This window comes from Haliotis cracherodii, unplaced genomic scaffold (genome assembly GCF_022045235.1).
Source record: "Haliotis cracherodii isolate W230 unplaced genomic scaffold, xgHalCrac1.p SCAF_16, whole genome shotgun sequence".
NCBI classification, from domain to species: domain Eukaryota; kingdom Metazoa; phylum Mollusca; class Gastropoda; order Lepetellida; family Haliotidae; genus Haliotis; species Haliotis cracherodii.
The window spans coordinates 29,969,834-29,995,874 of record NW_027266271.1 but is presented as its reverse complement, the minus strand read 5'-3'; the positions used below and the strand labels follow the sequence as shown (position 1 = coordinate 29,995,874).

General features: G+C 40.8%; 1 protein-coding gene across 1 annotated transcript in view; it reads right to left on the bottom strand.

Moving 5' to 3' along the window:
* The window catches only part of LOC139463560 (thrombospondin-type laminin G domain and EAR repeat-containing protein-like), a 36,433-nt gene extending 10,717 nt beyond the window's left edge, over positions 1-25,716 (bottom strand). The window contains exons 1-2 of the mRNA XM_071244833.1: positions 25,617-25,716; positions 1,848-2,377 (exon numbers count right to left, since the gene is read on the bottom strand). Coding sequence (XP_071100934.1) covers positions 1,848-2,377; positions 25,617-25,716 — 630 coding nt within the window. The remainder of the gene's footprint in view (positions 1-1,847; positions 2,378-25,616) is intronic.
* Positions 25,717-26,041: the final 325 nt, after the last annotated feature.

Here is a 26,041-nt window from a genome sequence, read left to right as displayed (position 1 = left end):
ATAGCTGGCTTCTATTCTGTTCGCCATACAATTAGCTGACTGCGCTGTTCGCCATATAAATAGCTGGCTTCTATTCTGTTCGCCAAACAAATAGCTGGCTTCTGTGCTGTTCGCCTTACAAATAGCTGTCTGTGCTGTTCGCCATACAAATAGCTGGCTTCTATTCTGTTCGCCATACAAATAGCTGGCCTCTGTGCCGTTCGCCATATAAATAGATGGCTTCTATACTGTTCGCCATACAAATAGCTGGCTTCTGCGCTGTTCGCCATACAAATAGCTGGCTTCTGCGCTGTTCGCCATACAAATAGCTGGCTTCTGTTCTGTTCGCCAAACAATTAGCTGATTGCGCTGTTCGCCATATAAATAGCTGGCTTCTATTCTGTTCGCCAAACAAATAGCTGGCTTCTGTGCTGTTCGCCATACAAATAGCTGGCTTCAGTGCTGTTCACCATACACATAGCTGGCTTCTGTGCTATTCGCCAAACAAATAGCTGGCTTCTATGCTGTTCGCCATACGAAAAGCTGGCTGTGCTGTTCGACATACAAATACCTGGCTTCTGTGCTGTTCGCCATACAGATATGTTCTGTTCGCCATACAGATAGCTGGCTTCTGTTCTGATCGCCATACACAAAGCTGGCTTCTGTTCTGTTCGCCTTACAAATAGCTGGCTTCTGTTCTTTTCGCCATACAAATAGCTTGCTTCTGTTCTGATCGCCATACAGATAGCTTGCTTCTGTTCTGTTTGCCATACAAATAGCTGGCTTCTGTGCTGTTCGCCATACAAATAGCTGGCTTCTGTTCTTTTCGCCATACACATAGCTTGCTTCTGTTCTGATCGCCATACAGATAGCTTGCTTCTGTTCTGTTTGCCATACAAATAGCTGGCTTCTGTTCTGTTCGGCATACAAATAGCTGGCTTCTGTGCCGTTCGCCATACAAATAACTGGCTTCTGTTCTGTTCGCCATACAGATATGTTCTGTTCGCCATACAGATAGCTTGCTTCTGTTCTGTTCGCCATACACATAGCTGGCTTCTGTTCTGATCGCCTTACAAATAGCTGGCTTCTGTTCTTTTCGCCATACAAATAGCTTGCTTCTGTTCTGATCGCCATACAGATAGCTTGCTTCTGTTCTGTTTGCCATACAAATAGCTGGCTTCTGTTCTTTTCGCCATACAAATAGCTTGCTTCTGTTCTGATCGCCATACAGATAGCTTGCTTCTGTTCTGTTTGCCATACAAATAGCTGGCTTCTGTTCTGTTCGCCATACAAATAGCTGGCTTCTGTGCCGTTCGCCATACAAATAGCTGGCTTCTGTTCTGTTCGCCATACAAATAACTGGCTTCTGTGCCGTTCGCCATACAAATAGCTGGCTTCTATTCTGTTCGCCACACAAATAGCTTGCTTTTGTTCTGTTCGCCATACAAATAGCTGGCTTCTGTGCTGTTCGCCATACAAATAGCTGGCTTCTGTTCTGTTCTACAAAGCTTGGATTCCGCTCGTATTATGATTCGGTCGAAATATGAAACAAAAACCTATCAACTACTGTGTCGTTATGTCAAGTCAGTCTATAAAAAGCGTTGAGAGAAAAAATAGAGAAAGAGGTGTGAATCTTTTATTACAACTTAACTAGTCCTAGATGCACGCACGCAATCGGGGAATTATTTGCATCTTGTGGTGTCCTTAGTTATTTAAAACAACACCAAATAATTTAATTCTGGTGTTGTACAATATATATCACCTACATGTATCTCACAAAATAAATTGCGCTTACGTTATACACGATCCTAAAACAAATGACAGGTAAAATATATATGGAATAATATGTATTAATTACGTATCCTTACTTGAAAAATTGTCCTTTTTCGTTTACATCCACCAATAATGAAGGAAGTGTTTGTCATTGGAAGGAATTCTGGGAACGCCCGGCGCACCTGTCTTTGACGCCGGTTCCTGCAATCCGTTGTCATGACGACAGTATCACCCGCCATGCTGAATCCAAGTGTGTGCCATTTATCACCTGAGAATATGTTCGTTTTAAAACGAAACGTTTTGTCATCATATTGAAACACTATTGCAACTTTCGTGAGTTTCACTGATATAATAATTTTGTTTGTTCTGTCATCCACGAGGGAAAACAAACATTCCTGTCTTTTCCGTCTCTGTGTATGTTTTAGCACGATAAATATTGAAAACTCCTCGGGAAAATATTCACATCGTTTAAAAATCTTGTTGGCTTTGAATTCCAGTCGGTTGGCTTCAGTCGTGAACTGGAATGCGTGGGCGTGGCTGCTCGCGACGTACACTACACTGACACCAGGGGGGATGTGATCAAGTGTTGGAACAGCCTCCTTCAGGAGATCCAGGGGGACTAAGTCTGAAACAGAAGGGGGAGAAAGCTACTGTCACAAATATTCTCATTTTTAGATTTCTTGGTCAGACACTCAGATAAAAAGGTTCTTAGAAACAAAGTAATTGCAGCGTCTGTTGATGGTGGGTTCGAGTCTCGGTGTCGCTGAAGTAAGAAACATGGTGGGTTTCACCATAGGGGTGGATGTCTTCGATCTTCGTCACTTTACGCTTTCCTATCACATACATCCACATACACGCCGTGATAGAACTGAAATACAGCGTCAAACACCCAACACACATACATCACAACACACACAAACAAAACACACAGGCAAAACAAGCACACAACAAACACAAAAAGACACAAACACAATAGAAATACACAACACACACAACACAATGCCAACACACAACACACAAACACAATAGAAATACACAACACACACAACACAATGCAAACACACAACACACAAACACAATAGAAATACACAACACACACAACACAATGCAAACACACAACACACATGCAACACACACTAACGCATACACAACACGCACATAACACACACACACACACACACACACACACACACACACACACACACACACACACACACACACACACTCGTCGTTAACGGTGTAAGACTCCCCCCCTACACGTCGCTAGTGCAATAAACCAGAATTTGTTATCCATACAGTTGTACGTTTTCTTATTTACTCATTCACTCATGATACTAACAACATGGGATACAAGTGGAACACTGAAAGCGGAAATAAACCCAACTCACTCACTCACTCACTCGAAAGCGTTACAACTATGTTTGACATAGACTTATCATTTAGGTACAGGAGGTTGGGGACATCAGATAGTCAGTTACGTACATTCCATTTATTTACCACCTAATTGTGCCTGCGCACTTAAACCGTACAATGAATATCAATCTGGCACTTATTAAGTAACCTAACAGAGAAATGTATTAATTTGACACATGGAAATAATGACAACGACTAGATCTAAGCGGGACACCACAGGCGGCTCAGTGCGCCTTTAAGGGAAGGAAGAGAATGCACACTGCTCCCAACGCCCACTATAATCTTACAGATTCATTCATGTTGGAAGAAAAACATACAACATTTTATCAATCAAAGTAACCTGCAACAGGAAGCTAGGCCTGTCGGCTTGGATCACCAAGGCTCGATAACTGACGTCGTCGAGAGCTCGTGCGTAACTGTGAAGAGAAGTGACTCAACACAATAGTCGTGACAGTCGCGTCGCGAAGTCTCCACACAGCGTTACAAGAATCCTCGTGGGGATCTAACGGTAACCTTTGTCAGCCACAGACCATCAAAGACCAAACTTCAAGGAATCTCAGCTTTGCAAGTCGCTTTATGTGATCACAGATTGCGGCGATGGGCTTCCATGATATTAATCTCAACACACCACGGACAGAACCAGGGCTTACATGCTAATGTAAGCGTCTTAAACGGGTGATATACTGCAAGTCAAAGGCTCTGTTCTTATTAACAACTGAGAACTTGGCTGAATAGAAATTCAGACAAATCAGCGAATTTGATATACTAGGTAGTTAGGTTAATCTCCCGCAGATGAGCTGTAGTCTTGGGTGATTCGCATAGCTGAGGGTGTGTTATCGATAAATCAGGGTAGATTAAACGGTGATATGTCTATCTCAGGACCCCCTCGTCACAAGCGTTCCTGGTACGTTAGGAAGTAAGTTGCCTCAGGTACAGAGAGAGGATTTCAATGTATGTTATAAACTGCTGTATATAGAGCGAGGATATAAATGTATGTTATAAACTGTTGTATATAGAGAGGATTTAAATGTATGTTATAAACTGCTGTATATAGAGAGGATTTAAATGTATGTTATAAACTGTTGTATATAGAGAGGATTTAAATGTATGTCATAAACTGCTGTATATAGAGAGGATTTAAATGTATGTTATAAACTGCTGTATATAGAGAGGATTTAAATGTATGTTATAAACTGCTGTATATAGAGAGGATTTAAATGTATGTCATAAACTGCTGTATATAGAGAGGATTTAAATGTATGTTATAAACTGCTGTATATAGAGCGAGGATATTAATGTATGTTATAAACTGCTGTATATAGAGCGAGGATATTAATGTATGTTATAAACTGCTGTATATAGAGCGAGGATATTAATGTATGTTATAAACTGCTGTATATAGAGCGAGGATATTAATGTATGTCATAAACTGCTGTATACAGACCGAAGATTTTAATGTATTTATAAACTGCTGTATACAGGGAGAGGATATAAATGTATGTTATAAACTGTTGTGCACAGAGCGAGGATATAAATGTATGTTATAAACTGCTGTATATAGAGAGGATATAAATGTATGTTATAAACTGTTGTATATTAAGCGAGGGTATCAATGAATGTTATAAACTGCTGTATATAGAGAGAGGATATATGTATGTTATAAACTGTTGTATACAGAGCGAGAATGTAAATGTGTGTTATAAACATTTGTATACAGAGCGAGGATATAAATGTATGTTATAAACTGTTGTATATAGAGCGAGTATATACATGTATGTTATAAACTGCTGTATATAGAGCGAGGATATAAATGTATGTTATAAACTGCTGTGTATATAGCGAGGTATAGATGTGTGTTATCAACTACTGTATACAGAGCGAGGATATAAATGTTTGTTTTAAACTGCTGTGTATATAGCGAGGATATTAATGTATGTTATAAACTGTTGTGTATATAGCGAGGGTATAGATGTGTGTTATAAACTACTGTATATATAGCGATGACATACATGTATGTTATAAACTGTTGTGTATATAGAGAGGATATACATGCATGTTATAAAATGTTGTGTATATAGCGACGATATACTTGCATGTTATAAACTGCTATGTATATAGCGAGGACATTAATGTATGTTGTAAACTGTTGTGTATATAGCGACGATATACTTGCATGTTATAAACTGATGAACTGGAAGTCAAAGGAGCGGTTTATAAACGTTATTTACTGGCATGGCAACACTGGGAGGTGAACATGGATGTGAAGTAACTAACTGATATTTGAGTTTCTGAATATACCTGTAGGCTTTATCGACGTCCCACGTGATCGTCATGCACGACTACCGACACTAAGGTAGCGTAGTTGTGCTTGAAAGCCAAAGCGAGCGTAGTTTGAATGTTAAGTTCCATTTGAAGGCTACCTGGCCTACAGTCACTTAAACAGCAGAATAAAACACAACCACTGGTAAAGGGAACCCATCTGTTCGCTTTATGTGCTAAACAAAGCATACAAAAACCCAGATATGACTTCAGTGAATATTCGCTTGCATTTAATGGGTTGCTTAAAACGAAACACGCTTCATTTAATACTGTAACGAACTCAGGCGCTATGTTGTAATAGCGCACAAGATAAAGGCTAATTAGCCGTGAAAATTGAAGTTTTCACATAATTTAAATACTACTGAAATTTGTGTTGTGGTTGAGTGCTTTCGATTTCCATTAGGTTTTGTGAAACACAGTTACCTGATATTGGATCACCAGGGATTGGGTGTCTTCCTGTGCTGGCTACAGCCACAAAAAGTTCAGCAATGACACTGGGACTAAGATGTAATAAGCGCTCAATCTAACTAACAGTCGTAGTGAACTGGCGCAGAAAGTTGAATCGGTACGCGCAGGAATACACTCAGTGACCCACGTGACCTGAAGTGGAGGTTGTTTTGGCGACTGATAGAAACCATCAAAGATGTACATTCATACATATGTACAATTACAGACACTGGTCTACACATACAGACGGACAGTTTAACCTTATTAGTGCGGACATCGCCTATTCCGAAACCTGAATCGCCTGACATGTTGTGTTTACGTTTATTACCCACGTGGTGAAGATACAGGTGGTAAGATACTAAATCCGTACGTCACACGTGTGTCGTACAAGGTTGACCTTGTTTTATTCGTTTTGATTGGATAACCGTGACCTCTGTCACACCGGGACTACTTTTTTCATTCATAAAAAATCGCGAGACGTCATTCATTTTGCGATTACAAGGCAGAACTGAAGAAATTCATGAGAACGAGAGATATTTACAAACACTTTATTAAACCAAACAAGATAGTCACACGCATCAAATTCGGTTTGCATTCAATATAAGTTATGCATAGAGCTCCTACAGACGTATAATCGAGCTAGATCTATAAATCGATTTACAATGTACGACTGCCGATCGAGCGCGTCCCTTGAGCGTGACGCACCCGACCATTTTCGCAACTTTCAATTTGATTTAACGTAAAAGGATAAGCGTGGTGAAATGAAGTCTGTTTAAACTATCTGGACAGATATCTAGACTTACTTGCGATGATCCGGTTGTGCCATCGGTGTCCCCTTTGAAGCGTATTTTGTGGCGCTGTTTCGGTAGGTGTTGTTCATGAATGAACGAACACGACAGCACGACCAGATCACTTAAAGTTCACAGTTCCGATAAAAATCATTCGAAAACTCCGTGGAAGTGTGCCTGACTTCTGATTTTGTGGCCCCAAACATCCCAAATGTGAACAGTAACATTCCCTATCTCTAGCGTAAAATGCTGTGAGTGGATCGCGGTTGTCTTTTCTTATTACGGTGGCGACCTTGCCCTTCGATCGTTCGAAGCTGTCACTGACATGCAAGCAGACTTGAGTTTGTTGATTTTCACGTCTTCAGTGAAGGGTGGTACAGTTAACATGAATGTCTTTGGCGAACAGTCTGATTTCCCTCTTCCAAAATGGTACGGACATGATATAAATTCAGCTGATAGATCAAGGAAACCGAACCATTTTGATTGCACAGACAGGACCCCGGCAGTGTGACCGACTGTTGGTCCGATATTCAAAGCGCGGCGCTAATGTGACATTTCAAATTTTCATATCGGTGTCCTGCGTACTAACAACATGGCGCTTGAATTGCCATAAGTTGAAGACTTTCTTCCAAACAGGAACAGCAGGCGCATGTTGTTAATGCGTATGCATAAACATGTCAACAATGCCCATATTTGGTCATATATCAATATTCATGCGCAACCAGATTTTGCAACCGGTTTCAGTTTGGTCTGTCAACGAACGAAAGTTGTTATGTATTTACACTTAAATATATATTTAACGTGGGTAATAAATAAAATACCACACTCATTCTCGTTAGATACCATTTTTACGAAACTCGTGAACTTTCTATGGTATCTGACCTCGCTTTCGCTCGGTCAGATACCATAGAAAGTCCACTCGTTTCGTAAAAATGGTATCTAACGAGAATGAGTGTAGTATTCTCTATTTATTACTTGCCCGTGAAGAGATCACCCGTTTAATAAACATACAGCTTTATTACACATTGTGTAATACCAAAACGCGTGCTTATGTACTCTCGGAACACGTTTCACGAACAAATATTGAAAGCTCTCAACATCCCTTGGCGTATTCAACGACATTGCGTGTGGAGATGAAAGATCACTGGGAGGAGCTTATGGACACTCGATGACCCCAGCAACCTTGTTGCTAGGCTGACGTCACATTGCTTTGACTCGCCGATGGATCTTGCAACAAAATTCAACAAATTACGTCATCGGGTATTGTGACGTCATTGTAAACTTTGAGCTGCAAGGCCCCGTTCCACAAGGCGATCGTACTCTAGCGCAACGAGAGTCTTTAGTCTAAGTTAAATTACGTGAGTTGTGATAGCCTTAGCACTACGATAATTTTGTGGGACGAACGCCTGAATTCTAAAGGTGGACCATTGTATGATATTAAATTCATACGTTTCAACTTTTGACGTGTTTGAAGTATTATTCTGTTAAACTCAATTGGATTATGCCATGGATCGTGTAGGTGTCGGCCTATTTACACCCAACAGTATAATTCTAAAAACATTATAAATGACAAGTAATAAATAAAATACTAAACTCGCTCTCGTGTAAAACCAATTTTATGAAACTCGTGAATAGTTGTGGTATCTGACTCGCTTTCGCTCGTCAGATACCAGAACTATTCACTCGTTTCATAAAATTGGTATTACACGGGAGCTCGTTTAGTATTCTATATATATCTGTCTTCACGGCCATACTGTGACGTCATCCTACAGCTGTGACGTCATCCTACAACAGCATAGGGCAGTACTCCGGTGCTTCTCACGCAAATGGCAGGGAACCGATTCCGAACGTTCCGTTTAACCAAACGTTTGACCGCCGACTCCATTCAGAAATTAATTTGCTGGTTCCAACGAAATGTGTCGCATAAATCCCGCGAAGACATAAATACAAGCATGTGTACAAATCACGTCATTATAGGATTGATACAGGATTTAGATAGGATACGTTGGAAGCAAAGTACAATTGAGATAGGATTGATACAGGATTTAGATAGGATACGATGGGAGTAAGGTAAAATTGAGATAGGATTGATACAGGATTTAGATAGGATACGATGGGAGAGAGGTAAAAGTTGAGATAGGATTGATACGGAATTTAGATAGGATACGATGGGAGTAAGGTAAAATTAATATAGGATTAATACAGGATTTAGAGAGGATACGATGGGAGTAAGGTAAAATCGAGATAGGATTGATACAGGATTTAGAGAGGATTCGATGGGAGAAAGGTAAAATCGAGATAGGATTGATACAGGATTTAGAGAGGATTCGATGGGAGAAAGGTAAAATCGAGATAGGATTGATACAGGATTTAGAGAGAATTCGATGGGAGAAAGGTACAATTGAGATAGGATTGATACAGGATTTAGAGAGGATACGATGAGAGTAAGGTGAAATTGAGATAGGATTGATACAAGATTTAGATAGGATACAATGGGAGAGAGGTAAAAGTTGAGATAGGATTGATACGGGATTTAGATAGGATACAATGGGAGTAAGGTAAAATCGAGATAGGATTGATACAGGATTTAGAGAGGATTCGATGGGAGAAAGGTAAAATCGAGATAGGATTAATACAGGATTTAGAGAGGATTCGATGGGAGAAAGGTACAGTTTACAACAAACACTAATATCCTCTCTCTGTTTACAGCAGTTTACAACACACACTAATATCCTCTCTCTGTATACAGCAGTTTACAACACACACTAATATCCTCTCTCTGTATACAGCAGTTTACAACACACACTAATATCCTCTCTCTGTATACAGCAGTTTACAACACACACTAATATCCTCGCTCTGTATATAGCAGTTTACAACACACACTAATATCCTCTCTCTGTATACAGCAGTTTACAACACACACTAATATCCTCGCTCTGTATACAGCAGTTTACAACACACACTAATATCCTCTCTCTGTATATAGCAGTTTACAACACACACTAATATCCTCTCTTTGTATACAACAGTTTACTACACCCACTAATATCCTCTCTCTGTATACAGCAGTTTACAACACACACTAATATATATAGTTTATAACGTACATTAATATTCTCTCTATATCTACAGCCTCGGACACTCCCGCAACATATGTGAATGTGTGCTGTGCATGAGATATGACTGTCACAGCCTCGGAAACTCGCACCATATATGTGAATGTGTGCTGTGCATGAGATATGACTGTCAAAGCCTCGGACACTCCCGCAATATATGTGAATGGGTGCTGTGCATGAGATATGATTCTCACAGCCTCGGACACTCGCGCAATATATGTGAAGGTGTGCTGTGCATGAGATATGACTGTCACAGCCTCGGACACTCGAGCAATATATGTGAATGTGTGCTGTGCATGAGATATGACTGTCACAGCCTCGGACACTCGCGTAATATATGTGAATGTGTGCTGTGCATGAGATATGACTGTCACAGCCTCGGACACTCGCGCCATATATGTGAATGTGTGATGTGCATGAGATATGACTGTCACAGCCTCGGACACTCGAGCAATATATGTGAATGTGTGCTGTGCATGAGATATGACTGTCACAGCCTCGGACACTCGAGCAATATATGTGAATATGTGCTGTGCATGAGATATGTCTATCACAGCCTCGGACACTCGCGCCATATATGTAAATGTGTGCTGTGCATGAGATATGTCTATCACAGCCTCGGACACTCACGCTATATACGTGTGTGTGCTGTGTTGTGGATATGACTGTCACAGCCTCGGGCACTCACGCTATATACGCGAGTGTGCTGTGCAGGAAACTTGACTGTCACAGCCTAGGCCACTCACGCTATATACGCGAGTGTGCTGTGCAGGAAACTTGACTGTCACAGCCTCGGGCACTCACGCTATATACGCGAGTGTGCTGTGCAGGAAACTTGACTGTCACAGTCTCGGCCACTCACGCTATATACGCGAGTGTGCTGTGCAGGAAACTTGACTGTCACAGCCTCGGCCACTCACGCTATATACGCGAGTGTGCTGTGCAGGAAACTTGACTGTCACAGCCTCAGCCACTCACGCTATATACGCGAGTGTGCTGTGCAGGAAACTTGACTGTCACAGCCTCGGGCACTCACGCTATATACGCGAGTGTGCTGTGCAGGAAACTTGACTGTCACAGCCTAGGCCATTCACGCTATATACGCGAGTGTGCTGTGCAGGAAACTTGACTGTCACAGCCTCGGGCACTCACGCTATATACGCGAGTGTGCTGTGCAGGAAACTTGACTGTCACAGTCTCGGCCACTCACGCTATATACGCGAGTGTGCTGTGCAGGAAACTTGACTGTCACAGCCTCGGCCACTCACGCTATATACGCGAGTGTGCTGTGCAGGAAACTTGACTGTCACAGCCTCAGCCACTCACGCTATATACGCGAGTGTGCTGTGCAGGAAACTTGACTGTCACAGCCTCGGGCACTCACGCTATATACGCGAGTGTGCTGTGCAGGAAACTTGACTGTCACAGCCTCGGCCACTCACGCTACATACGCGAGTGTGCTGTGCAGGAAACTTGACTGTCACAGCCTCGGCCAATCACGCTATATACGCGAGAGTGTTGTGCAGGAAACTTGACTGTCACAGCCTCGGCCACTCACGCTATATACGCGAGTGTGCTGTGCAGGAAACTTGACTGTCACAGCCTCGGCCACTCACGCTATATACGCGAGTGTGCTGTGCAGGAAACTTGACTGTCACAGCCTCGGCCACTCACGCTATATACGCGAGTGTGCTGTGCAGGAAACCTGACTGTCACAGCCTCGGCCACTCACGCTATATACGCGAGTGTGCTGTGCAGGAAACTTGACTGTCACAGCCTCGGACACTAACGCTGTGCCTGTAATGCGAGGCTTCTCACTGTGGTGACCGGTACCTATAACACTGTGACTGTCACAGCCTCGGACACTAACGCTGTGCCTGTAATGCGAGGCTTCTCACTGTGGTGACCGGTACCTATAACACTGTGACTGTCACAGCCTCGGACACTCACGCTATGCCTGTAATGCGAGGCTTCTCACTGTGGTGACCGGTACCTATAACACTGTGACTGTCACAGCCTCGGCCACTCACGCTATGCCTGTAATGCGAGGCTTCTCACTGTGGTGACCGGTACCTATAACACTGTGACTGTCACAGCCTCGGCCACTCACGCTATGCCTGTAATGCGAGGCTTCTCACTGTGGTGACCGGTACCTATAACACTGTGACTGTCACAGCCTCGGACACTAACGCTGTGCCTGTAATGCGAGGCTTCTCACTGTGGTGACCGGTACCTATAACACTGTGACTGTCACAGCCTCGGCCACTCACGCTATGCCTGTAATGCGAGGCTTCTCACTGTGGTGACCGGTACCTATAACACTGTGACTGTCACAGCCTCGGACACTCACGCTATGCCTGTAATGCGAGGCTTCTCACTGTGGTGACCGGTACCTATAACACTGTGACTGTCACAGCCTCGGCCACTCACGCTATGCCTGTAATGCGAGGCTTCTCACTGTGGTGACCGGTACCTATAACATTGTGACTGTCACAGCCTCGGACACTAACGCTGTGCCTGTAATGCGAGGCTTCTCACTGTGGTGACCGGTACCTATAACACTGTGACTGTCACAGCCTCGGCCACTCACGCTATGCCTGTAATGCGAGGCTTCTCACTGTGGTGACCGGTACCTATAACACTGTGCTTTAGCAACTACGCCCCACTACCACCAGCCGGTGGTCCTCTCATTTACCTGGGACAGGCTACCAACCCTTTGATCTCGCCGCAAGGCAATAATTACCCACTGTAGGCTCACCGGCAGATGTACACACTTTTACCTTGCTATTAAGTCATACTAAATGAAACCAAAAAAGAATCAACAATATTCATATTTTTTTATTTGCATTGCAGCCTTGATTTAATATCCTTTTAATAAACCATAAATCAGATGTATTCAAACAAAAACAAATAAAAAAACTGACAGCGTAATAAAGAGGGTAGGCTGTTTTTGGATTGACGCGCATTCGTCCTATAACAGGAACCTTACACCAGTTTAATGAAGTGAAGAAAAAAGAAGTATTTTACATTCGGTCGATTGGCCTCCCTCCATTGAATCCTTAAGCTCTTCTTTGTGCAGTTTAGTCTCGCGTATTTCCGCGCCACGGCCCGAGCGCCTCCCCAAATAAAAACAGCCGCTGATTCATTAACCTCTCCGCCAATCGGCCAATTTCGTTGCTCACGTTTCCGTCAGTGCTCTGGTGGTCCGAGATACCCGACATGCATTGTGTGCCTGTCGAATGCGCGCCTATACAACCCACACAGTGAGAACTCGCATTTCCCCTGCTCCAGCCACTTAAGAAAGCCGGTTTTATTACAATTCGCGACTTTGATCCGAATAATATTCTTTAAAAAAATGATTTATTGGTGTATCGCAGGAGATATTGACATGATGCAGGCATATGTCAAAACTAATTGAACAATTCGGATCAGGACACGGGAATGCGGATGTTTATGTCCCATGAGAAAATATAACAACGTTTCACAACTACAAGTCTAAAAAATCAAAACAAAAAATCCAGACATTAACTTGTTTCTGCTCGTTTTCAGAGTTTGGCAAATGTGAACACGAACGCCTTATATTAGCAAGAAAGTTTTGTATTACAGGGAGTCAAAAAGAACATATTTTTTTTTTAGCCGATAACTGTTCTTTATAAATGGCAAAACCTTGGCATTTTTGTAAACTAAATACCACATCAACCAAGCATCCCCATTCAAGGTATGTTCATACAGTAAATGCTATTTTCCTCTTCTGTATTCTCTCCAACAACACTGCAGGTACTCAAGGGTCTTCGGCAACAGTCGCCACAAATCTAAAATATTCCGACATTGTGACCAATGTTCTACCCTTATGTTAACGGTGAAGCTTTGGCGGCGGTTAATTCCTACTTCAATAAAAAATATACATATCTCTCATTAATGACTCATTTTCTTACGTGATCAAAACTGTATTTCTAAAATCATCCATTGCCGCTGTTGATGGAAGTTCAAGAAACATAAGCATCAGGGATGAAGTAAAACAAACCCAACACTTTTTCACAAAAAAATGCTCTCTTTTTCTCTGTGTACATATATTTGACATATTGGACGTGTATATTTGTCGGATTCAGATTCAGATTAAGTTTATTTCTCAAAGAAACCACCACCGGTGGTACATGAGCGTTTACAGCTATATATATATATATATGAAAATACAAAAAGATATTAACATGACAAGTGACAGGGTCAACGGTTCTTTCTTATTAACTTAAATAGACATACAATATATCTGGACAAATTTCTTATATGTTTTAGCCTTTTGGGTGAAACAGTTCTACAGAGTTTAAAAATATTTGGCCACAAGTAGTATTTTTGGGTAATATACCGAATTCTTTGTTGGAGAAGAGCTTCGCATCTGAAAAGGTAGTGAAACTCATCTCCAACCGAGAGTGAATCACAAAGTTGACAAAGTCTTTCTTCTCTTGGTATATTCTGCCATCGGCCAGTCTCAACGGGCAAATCGTGATTTGAGGTACGAAATTTTAATATCGGCATACAGTTGCTTTTAGGGAGTAACAGATAGTTTTAAAATTTTGGGTTTTGCTTATAGTGTTTATAATACATACCCTTTGGACTCGACTCCATACTTTCCCTCCACTTTTGCATAAACTGATCCCTAAGTATATGTTCGGCCGTTGAAACTAGCCAATATGTAGAGCATATATATGGTTTATGAAATATTTCACTTAGTCCGACGTCATTTAGTATCTTTTGAACACACACAATCCATGGAAAATTAGTTTTGTTATTCTCAGACTTAGAAATAATGGAGCGGTACAGAAAGTGTGATATTGTATTTATGCCATTTTGGCAGGTCATTTTGAGCCAATAAGCTATTATACGTTTAAACAGTTTAATATATAATGGTTCCCTCTTAAGTTCTCCATATACCATATAATTTGGCGTTGAGTTTCTTAATCCGGCTGCAAGTTTCAAGAATTTTAAGTGTGTTTTTTCTATCACTTCTAAATTTTCAAACCCCCATACATCTGAAAAATATAAAAGGATTGGAGCAACCGTAATATCAAAAGCAGTTAGGAGACAATCGAGTGGTAGATTTACATTTCTAGCTCTTTTTAATAGGCAGTACATCGCTTTCGTTGCACTTTCAATCAGAGCTTTTATTCCCATAACAAATCTTCTGTTTTTATGGAATTTTATTCCTAGGTATGTATATGTGTCAACTATTTCCAGAGACCGTTTATATAAAACAAATATATTTTTGGAAGATTTAGCCGGACCTCCTCCAAAAAATAAAACCTTGTTTTTTATATATATTTACGTTTAGTTTCCACCTTATACAATAACTTTGAAACACATCTAATTAGTTTTGTAGACCTTTGGGGGTTTCTCTAAAAAGTACAGAGTCGTCTGCATATAGGAGTACTATCAAATGTATCCAGACCTGGGCCACATTATCCGTTAAGCAGTCGATACTTATTCCTTCGCATTCGTTATCGATTAAAAAGGTTTCCAGGTCATTGAGAAAGATTGAAAACAAAAGGGGGGACAGATTTTCCCCTTGTCGTACACCTGATTCACGTGGAAAATACTCAGATAATGTATTATTTGATTTTACCAATGATTTTATGTTCATATACATATTTTTAACCAAATTGAAGAATCTTCCTTTTATGCCTGTTTTTAACATTTTAGTCCAAAGACCAATTCTCCAGACAGTGTCGAATGCTTTTGTGAAGTCTATAAAGGCACAGTAGAGTTTTTTCTTTTTGGTTTTTAATATCTGTGTTATCATATGAATAACAAATACTTTATCTGCCGTTGAAAAATTCTTTCTGAAGCCAGCTTGCGCTGATGTTATAAGATCGTTTTCTTCTAAAAAGAGTTTTAGTCGGTCATTTAGAATACTTGTAAACAACTTACCAAAGCAACTCAGCAATGTTATCGGTCTATACGAATTTGGGTCAGATGGATCACCTTTCTGTTTGTAAATTGGTTTTATTATTCCTGTTAACCATGATTCAGGGATAATACCAGAGGCAAGTACCAAATTAAAGAATTCAGTATATAAAGGGGCTAATAAATCGACACTGTCAATGATATAGTCGTTTTCTACGTTGTCTAGACTTGCTGCTTTGTTCCGTTTAAGTTTCTTTGCTGACTTTATAATTTCATCGGTATTGATATCATCATTCAAAATACTGCAGTCACTTACATTCCCATCTAAAATATGTTCATTAAAATCATTATTAAAGTCAATATTACCCGTCAAGCCAACTGAAAAAAATGTGTGTATATTTTTTAATTGAAAGCACGGCTTCTCAATAGAACTAATTGGATTACAAATCCCAAGCCACCCCTCCCCCTGGCCTACAGCCCCCGTGTCCCGGCGCTAACGATATGTGGTATATCACAGATAGGTAAGACAAATATATTTCCACAACAAAGCCACAGGCAAGCCTTGATCAAATACAGCGCATATTGCATGTTGACGACCACGTCTCAGGTGTGGGAAACACTTCACAGAAAACAATTGGATACCTTTCGGAGAATATTTCGGGTGACTAGCAAACCTGAAGGTCCCGGCAACTGGTCGCGGAATGCTTTGTGGTGAGGGGGAGGATATTGATGCCACGGCGGGGACAGGGGCAGGGATTAGCAAGAGAAAGCGCAGGTTACAAACTGGAAATTGTGTCGACCCACGACTAAGTAAAACTGAGGTTGACAAGAGCGGACCCAATTTCTGTCGTGCGTTCATTGCCATTTTGTTGCCCTGGCAAACACGGGAGGGGGATGGGGGACGGAGATGGGGGATCATGGTAAGAAATTCGCTGTGAAGGGGAAAAGACTTGGGAAAGTTTTGAATTTTCTGAAAGTTAAGTTCTTTGACCTTTGGGTAGAGGTCAAGTTCCTGTTAAGCCCTTTGAATCGTTTCAAGTCCCTGTTGTCGTGACGTCACTAGTGTTGGAGATTTATGACCAACAGTTGTCTCCTTGTACCGATATTCAAACGTTTACTTTATCAATAGATACTTTTTGTGAATATTTTACACCATGTTTCACTATTATCAACAAACGAATAAGTATTCGATATAAACGGTGCATATGTATAGAAATAAATCTATACAAACATTAAATATGTACAACCACATTTCGTCTATTAAATTCATATATTATTTTAAATTTTTGATAATACATTAAAACCTCACTTTGCCTGACAAGGGACGAAGGAGGTCGAGAGCCCTCTTGGCCTGGCGGATATGTCAAGTTTTAAAGCTGCGAGAAACTGTGAAATAGGTCTGTGACAATTATCCGAGATGTTCCAATGGCTAACCTCTCCCGGTCTTTCTTTGACTTGAAGTTTGGGACTGACATTGTCACGTACATGTTTATGTAGGCATGGCTAAAACATGTGACAAAGGTCTCTTTCAGTCCGTGACCCAGAGGGAATTGTTTACAACATGTTTGTATTGTTTACAATGACATCTCCTTAGAAAATTAACCTTAGTAAAATATTTGCTGAAGTTCAAATTTAAGAAACAAAATGTTATCCCGAAAGCCTTAAAATAAGTCCCGTTGACACATCGAGCCGTACCTTTCATTTCGCGAACACCAGGTGTTATCACTAATTTTCAGTGATCCATTCACATATTTTCCACAGCTATTTTCCCCTTAACGCTAAATGGAATCTGTTTCGACAAAGAATCTAGGACTGTTGTTCTCTTGCATTGACAATTTATATTTAGTGTCGTAATAAGTCCCAAACATGTAAGTTATTTTGCCCTTAACGCTAAATGGAATCTGTTTCGACAAAGAATCTAGGACTGTTGTTCTCTTGCATTGACAATTTATATTTAGTGTCGTAATAAGTCCCAAACATGTAAGTTATTTTGCCCTTAACGCTAAATGGAATCTGTTTCGACGAAGAATCTAGGACTGTTGTTCTCTTGCATTGACAATTTATATTTAGTGTCGTAATAAGTCCCAAACATGTAAGTTATTTTGCCCTTAACGCTAAATGGAATCTGTTTCGACAAAGAATCTAGGACTGTTGTTCTCTTGCATTGACAATTTATATTTAGTGTCGTAATAAGTCCCAAACATGTAAGCTATTTTTCCCTTAACGCTAAATGGAATCTGTTTCAGCAAAGAATCTAGGACGGTTGTCCTCTTGTATTGACAATTTATATTTAAATACGTCGAAATACGTCCCCAACATATGCATGTAAGTGTCGAAGTGAATAACATCTAATTCTCATTCATACGAACACATCGTTTAAGATTCAAGATTCATTATTATAGTACTGGAGCCCTCGTGGCCTAGAGTACAATACATTTATACCTGATATAAATGTGGACCTTACGCTAATGATGTACAATTATTCAATGATATGTAATGTAATACATTATACGCAATATATTGCTAATTTAATTTACATACATTTAGATAAAAGCAAGACCTTTGATTGTGGAATGTGTCTAGGGGACATGAGTTCAATTATTGTCTGGCGAGAAGGATGTTTTTGGTAATATTGTGGAATGGATGTATTTCTACTTTGCTTGTAATAAGAACAGACGAGTACAAAATGCTACTCGTATTAAAATACTACATTTAACTACGGTTATAACGAACTCAAAGGGACCACTAATTTTAGTTCGTTATATCCGACGTTCGTTATATATGCAACATATATACAGCAAATGGACGGGACAAAAACAACAGTTCGTTTTATCCGTCAGTTCGTTGTAAGCGTGTTCGTTATAAGCGTTGTTTACCGTAATTTATTACAATAGTCACAATATAGCAACAGCTTGTCAACATTAGTTTTTTTGCATTATTTTACTATACCGCAGTCGTTTTGTGTTTTTAAACTATGAGAAAGGGTGCGAAATGTAACAAAACACATGATGTGATATACATCTGTGGCACTTGTGTGGACTTGTATGAGGTGGGGGGAAATGAGATTTAACGTCGCGACCAAGATTATTGCACTTATATAGCGACGTGCATGCACGTATGTGTGTGTGTGTGTGTGTGTGTGTGGCTGCTTGTACTAGTCCAAACTGATGCCGATTTATAGTGCTAGCCCACTGAGATACAATGCCGCAGTTTAAAATGAATATCCCCACTCAGACACAGTATACTGACTCCGAGCCGACCAGTCAATGTTTTAGCCCCTTAATGTCGAGCGCCAGGCAGGGTAACAACAAGTACCATCTTTTAACGTCTTTGGTATGATGGGGCCGGGGATCGAACCCCGGACCTTCCGCTCTTTTTTTTAAAACCATTTCTGTATCTCTATGTCTACACATCTCTGTATTAACAATCTTTTGCAATCCTGACATAAGCAAAGTCTGTTTGAAATATTAACATCCTTGCATGTGGATCCCAATTATAAGCCCCAATCGCATCATTTGATTTTTACATTTTATAACATATCTGACAATTTTCACTTGACTTGTAAATATTTCGTCATTCATTGACTGATGTCAAGAGGGCCGTATCAGGCATGGTCCTTATATAATGCCAAGAAGCCCTTATCAGACCTTGTCTTTATATGATGCCAAGAGGCCCTTGTCATGCTTTGTCCTTATATGATGCCGAGGCCCTTATCAGGCCTTTCCTTATATGACGCCAAGAGGCCCTTATCAGGCCTTGTCCTTATATGATGCCAAGAGGCCCTTGTCCTTATATGATGACAAGAGGGCCTTATCAGGACATGTCCCTATATGATGACAAGAGGGCCTTATCAGGACATGTCCTTATATGATGACAAGAGGGCCTTATTATGCCTCTATGATGCACGCCAGTCTAGCGGTGAAAGGAATGCGATGTCTCAGTTTCAGCAAGAGTAACGCACAGCAACGTCTAGTCCTAGACTGACAATAGACTGAAGAGTATAACAGACTGAACAGTGGTAACGAAGACCAAGACATACTGAGGCTCTGAGACCATCAACAGCTTGTGGTGGCCTTATTTGTGAGGGGAGACAACACTGGTTCCTCACACTGTCTTGTAGAATGTGATACCAATAATATAACAAATAATTTGACAAACTGAAGGTAACTCCAGATCGTGAGGCGCCACGTGAGGGGACTTTTGTGTAATGTCACGATCATGTCGTGGTGGACGCCAGCGGGCGTTGTCGGTGCTGTGGGGGCTGGGCTTAAACCCGAGACACATAGCCTTAAAAAGGTTGCTGCAAGTTGGTTGTCGGGGAAGAGGGGTAACCTGAGAATCAAATACTTCATCTTTATCAATCCGAGATTTAGTTGTGAGGGCGGTGGGTGGAGGGGGCAGGTGTCGCGTGGGGTCTCAATACCACCCACACAGTCTTCTGGCTTACTGGCGTGGTACTTGACGGTCCACCGGGTAATCTTATTGATATCAAGAGAAATTCAATATCATTTGTATTCAGTATAAATACGTTTAACAAAAACAAATTTAATTTTATTGATGTTTTCATATGGACATTTTCACGGGTTGACAGACACGGTGGGGGGCGTTCTGGGGGGGTGGGGTGGGACTTGGGGGGTGGGGGCTGGTGGAGGTTTCGAGAGTATTCTCACTGATATGTTCGCTACTTCTCGCAAGTGGCTACAATGTATTGCAAAGTTCAAATAGTTTGTTCAGTTATGCTCGAACGTGTATTTGCAAACAACTTTCCTAAGACGCCTTTTAAAACGTGGAAAATACGAGTCGACATTTCTCAACATTCTTTCCAAAGCTGACATTTTTCCTGCTGAATAGATTATAGCAACTTATTGAAAAAATGCCTTTGAAGTGTCAAACATTATCTATGATCACATTCGCCGACAACCATGCAGTCAAGTGTGTAATCTCGAAATTTAAGAAAAGAATGATAAATATATAATATTGAAAGCCCCTACTTTTAGCACAGACGAATAGACAGCAGCTAGTTCTTGCAGGCCCATGTATACAAACAGAAACTCATCTAAATCACGATAACTATTCCCTTGACAAGAGCATACGCCCATCTTCAAAGCTAGACTCCGTTTGTATTTCCTCATTTTGAAGATATAACCATAGACATTGACATCAACCGTCTTAAATGAATATAATTCTGAATATCCTACTGCATTTAACTCGTTGTTGACTGTTTGCTTATGTGACTGTCAAACACTACACAAAACAATAGAGTATTGTTATAGCCAATAACTTCAGCCCATCTAGGGTTTAGTTGACAATAAAGGGTGTATTTGATTGTAACTGCAAGTGGAAGGCCCTCAGCGCTGTAATCTCGGCAGGTTACCTTACATGACGGCTGAAAATTTCGCCTTCAGCATGGATTGTGTTGTAAGTGCACAATGGTTATTTTCGGACAAGGATGAGATGTATAAGCGCCCAATACCGGGGCATTGCTATTCTGTGTTAGACACACTCTACACTAAGTCGTTGACCTATGAGAACTTCATAGCGTATGCTTACGTCCTTGACATGCCGTACTGGCATATGCTGGGTATCCAAAACCGCATAAACAGTAGGTATCTGACTATTACAACCACCAGCTGGTTTCATAGCCGCTTGATTGGTCATAAGTGGGGAGTTACGGGCCATCGTCTATACGTTCTACAACATATCGATATGCAAGGTACATCCAAGTATCTCACGCTTGTAATTGTAGGTTCTGTAACAAGATCCTGTCAGAAGATTATGTTTTTCAGGTATTTCTTTTGGATGAAATATTTATCAATACAAATTATGAATTAATCAGTCCAATGAAAGTGGACTAAGGATCGGGTAGTCAGGCTCGCTGACTTGGTTGATGCATGTCATCGTATCTCAATCGCGTAGATCGATGCACATGATGTTAATAACTAGATTGTCTGGTCCAAACTCAAGTATTTACAGACTGCGGCCATATAGTTTTAATATTGCGGTGTTTAACAACAAACAAACAAAAGCTTGTAGCAAGCAGAGAGCAATAACTGAGCCAGGATTGATCCTTTATCAGAGGGCACACTCAGTTAAGAATTGATTTTCACTGCGCGTCGTTTCTACGTCTGTCCCTCGCAATGCGATGATTCACACTGCAGTCAATTGACACAAAATGAGTGAGTGAGTGAGTATGGTTTTACGCCGCTTTTAGCAGTATTCCAGCAGTATCAGGGCGGGGGACACCAGAAATGGCCTTCACACATCGTACCTATGTCGGGAATCGAACCCGGGTCTTCGGCCTGACGAGCGAACGCTTTAACCACTAGGCTACCCGACCGCCCCCACACAAAGTGAAAATGTCTTCTTATACTTAATTATATCATCTGGTACCCCCTACAGTCTAAACACAATAGTGTTCGCACGCGTGGCCTCAAACGTCAAATCAGCAAATATGTTCTCATTTCTAGTTTGGTTACGTCAAACTGTGTCGCTCATACGCTTATGAACGTCAGTTTGGCTGTATCATCTTCATCATTATCATCATCATCAAGCAGAGTGGTAGACAGCAGTCTAAAGGGTCTAAAAATGCAGAAGTTCTGCAAATCGCAATAAACTGTTTTGGTGTGATCCAGCTATGTATTACTGCTTTGACATGTATACAATAATAAAAAAAAATCATAATAATCAACTAGTTTAGCGCCAAGTTCCGACTAGGCTGTTCACGGGCGTTTTACCCGCACAAAAAAACAGACAGACAAAAGTGGCACTGACGTTCGGCAGTGGCCCATAGCTGTTGAGGACCATTTACACAATACAATACTAGAGACGATATCAAACTCTTCATTTCACTTTATACATCACTGAATGTCCGAGGTCAGCTTTTCACGTTACACATATAGCCTGTGTTGTACCTGTAGGTGTCGCTTGTGTCAGTTTCGTTTTAGCCATAGATTCAATAACGGAAAAAAATATCTGCTTTTATCGATGTTATACATTAACTGTGACCTATTCCAATGTCAATGTCGTTAAACCCGAGAATCAGTGTTTGGAGTAGATGGTGTGTTTAATGCCGTATGTGAAACTCCATTGTACTTAGGGTAATAATTTCCGTTTTGATCGATATAAACTGCCGGACAAAAAAGTATATACATCGTAGAAAGTTTGATTTCACAAAAACATTAAGTTATGAAAACCTTACAAGGCTGAAAACAGTCGTCGAAACACTGCAGACGTATTGTACAAAACACAACTAGGATACCTGGATCAAATACATCACCATGGAGAAATCATTTTTAGTTTGTTTCAATTTTTGCCACCATCAAACATGGGTGTATACTTTTTTTCTTGACATCATAAATCTGCGTTGACAGATAAACACAAGAGCGTTTGAGCGACTTGAAGCCAATTTGCCACGACTGCCAATTTCTCAGCGCCCAGTCCTTATTTAAGCCTCCTGCACACAGTCGCGGCAGTATCAGGTCCATGAAGCTCTATTCCAGTAATGTCAGATATTTCATCGCCGACGGGAAACAAAGATCGGCCAAAAGCCACCAATAAACATTGAGGTGATATGTTAATAATGTTTGATAATATGCCTGCTGCCTATCACACTCACATTTGTAGATCATAAAAAGACTTTAGTAAGATTATGAGCCGAGTCGCCACCAGACAGGCCAGTGCTCGACACGACGCAGACCTGAATGACAGTCCACAGTCAATATTGACAAGGAGTCCGGTTGATCTAAATTGTCAACTGAATTTGGTGCGGAGTCGGGTTCATTTAACCCTACAATTGACGAAGCATGCCTCTCGCACTATAAGCCCCATTGACACCTAGATATTAGGTTTATAATCTATCAACAGTGTATTATAGCAGCGCTCTGCCTGTGAAGGAGATAATTAGTAGTGTCAACAGCGGCAACATTGCTGTCAGAAAGTGTCAACCAGCGGATCAAAAAGTGCGCCTGGGTCTGGAGACGAAAAGATAGCTGACATATTTTGTTTAACCTGAGTAAATAGACTTCATTGAACATTGTTATAAACTTAAATTAGTAATTACACTCTTTCTGGAATTGCGATATTTGTGAGTTTGCAGTAAATATCTAAATAATCAATACATTTCTGCAAATTGTCAAACGGATCTACAAATATTTTCATATTAGTTAAACACTGAAAGGTCAATAGGGCAGTTTTGTACCGACAACCCACTAAAACGACGCTAAAACACATCCATCCAGTATCAACTTTTAACGTTGAAACTGGTTTAATAAACAACCAAGAGAGATAGTTGTCGTGAAGGTAGTATCTGATTAGCCCATATCTCCAATTTCCCACAGACGGTTGACATTAGTGACACTTTCAATGGCGTGTTTAGGTGGACACTTCAAGTTATTTGTAAACACATGTCAAAAAGTGCACGTGGTCTTAAAATTGTTTCCATATTTCACCGTTACACAAAGGGTTGTACTTATACATATTATCTATTAGAGTATTACTGTTATATTAACTGGCGTGTTTACTCCGAAGGCATCATTGGAGATTTCATGTTCCGCCCTCTGATAATCCTTTATGACAGAATTCTTCTTTTAGTACCGCCCGGCATGTCACAGCTGGAGGCAAGAGCGTACCAATAAAAAAAATTCACACTGGAACGTTAAAGGCAATAAAATTCTATTTATTTCTCATCTATGGAATCATGGCAGGGACATTGACGCGTCTTCACCCTAACAGATCCTCAAGCCACAAGTGTCAAAATTAACCGCCACAATTAGACAGCTTGACAATTTAATCAACTGTCGGATTGTCGTGCATTTTAAAGCCGTTTTACACATTTCAGATAGGGCGACAAGACATATTTTGAACTTGATTTTGTATTTTGAACAAAATTTGCATTCAAAGCCCTACTGTGCGACAACGTGAGAATATCCCTTCTAGGATTCCATACCCATTAAACAAACGTCTAAATAAGTGTTTAGGGTAATGTGCGTAACTTATGTAGATCTTTTCCACGTGACAACTGGACACGAAAATTGGCCCTTGGTTATTCCGGATTGCGCGAACTCGCCATCAGTATAACAAGCGTGTTGTAAAATTGCGACTTAATGGATCACGTGGTCATGATCGGTGACGTGATTGATTGCATTTCATCGTACACTGACGGTTCGGTTCGTGCTCATAATATCAATCACTGAATTGTCTGCTTCAGACTCGATTATTTAATGGCCTTAATACAGATGGTGTATTGCGGCGTTAAACAGCAAGCAGCCTAAACTAAACTACGCGATGGAATACAATGCTTCAATAATCGAGACAATGAAGTCGTTTATCCCGAACTCTGTTACCTCGATATAAGACTATGTAGCGTTATTTGCCCGAGATAATCTACATCTGAACTATATGTTCTGCTGAACTGCCGGGCAAAAGAAAGTATACACCCATGTCTGATGGTGTTTAAAAATGAAACAAAAAGGAAATGGTTATTGGATGGTGATGTATTTGGTACGAGTATCACAGCTGTGTTTTTTACCCTACGTCTGCAGTGTTTCGGCGACTGTTTTCAGCCTAGTAACGTTTTGATAATGTTTCTAACAGTCTGGTCAATTCCAATTTTCAAGAGTAAACTGTTTTGTACCCGGACGTTTATTTTGTCTCGAACTACGGTTAGCTCGAGGTATTTAGGATCGTCCCCGGATCTACGAGTCAACGAGGTGTCATCATAGTTGCGTTGCTGCTGTGACCGAACCAAGTCCGGATGTGGCGTTTGTAAATTAAAGAATACGATAATCAAATTAACACCCCAGGAAGATGAAGAGCCCCCCTTAACACACATTCAGAGTGGCGAATCCAACAATGTCCTGTTACAAAAACAATGGTAGCTTACCTGTGCACGGAACCGGAAGTCTGATGTCATCAGATGACGTCATCGAACACCATGTCGCCATAACAACGAATAAAACCACCAAGTTTGAATAGGCCTCCATCCCTGCAACAATAACGTCACCTGTGAATGTCGGGAGAAAGAAAGAATAGGCACGGAAACAATTGGGTAAACTCCGTTTGCCAGTCAGTCCATATCCTCCGTGGTGGAATCTCAATACTTTCAGATTCAACAACTTTCAAGAGAAAACGCTTTCAGGTTAAATGTCGTTAGATAGCCTTGAAGGGCTGTTTAATATTCAGTAATATTAAACATGTTACACCTTCGCTCGTAAGATTCAATACAGACACCACTTTACATCACTGCATTGCTCGATATGATGTGCTCAACTTCCTCAAACAATTTCTTTTAAAAACTTATTTCACATT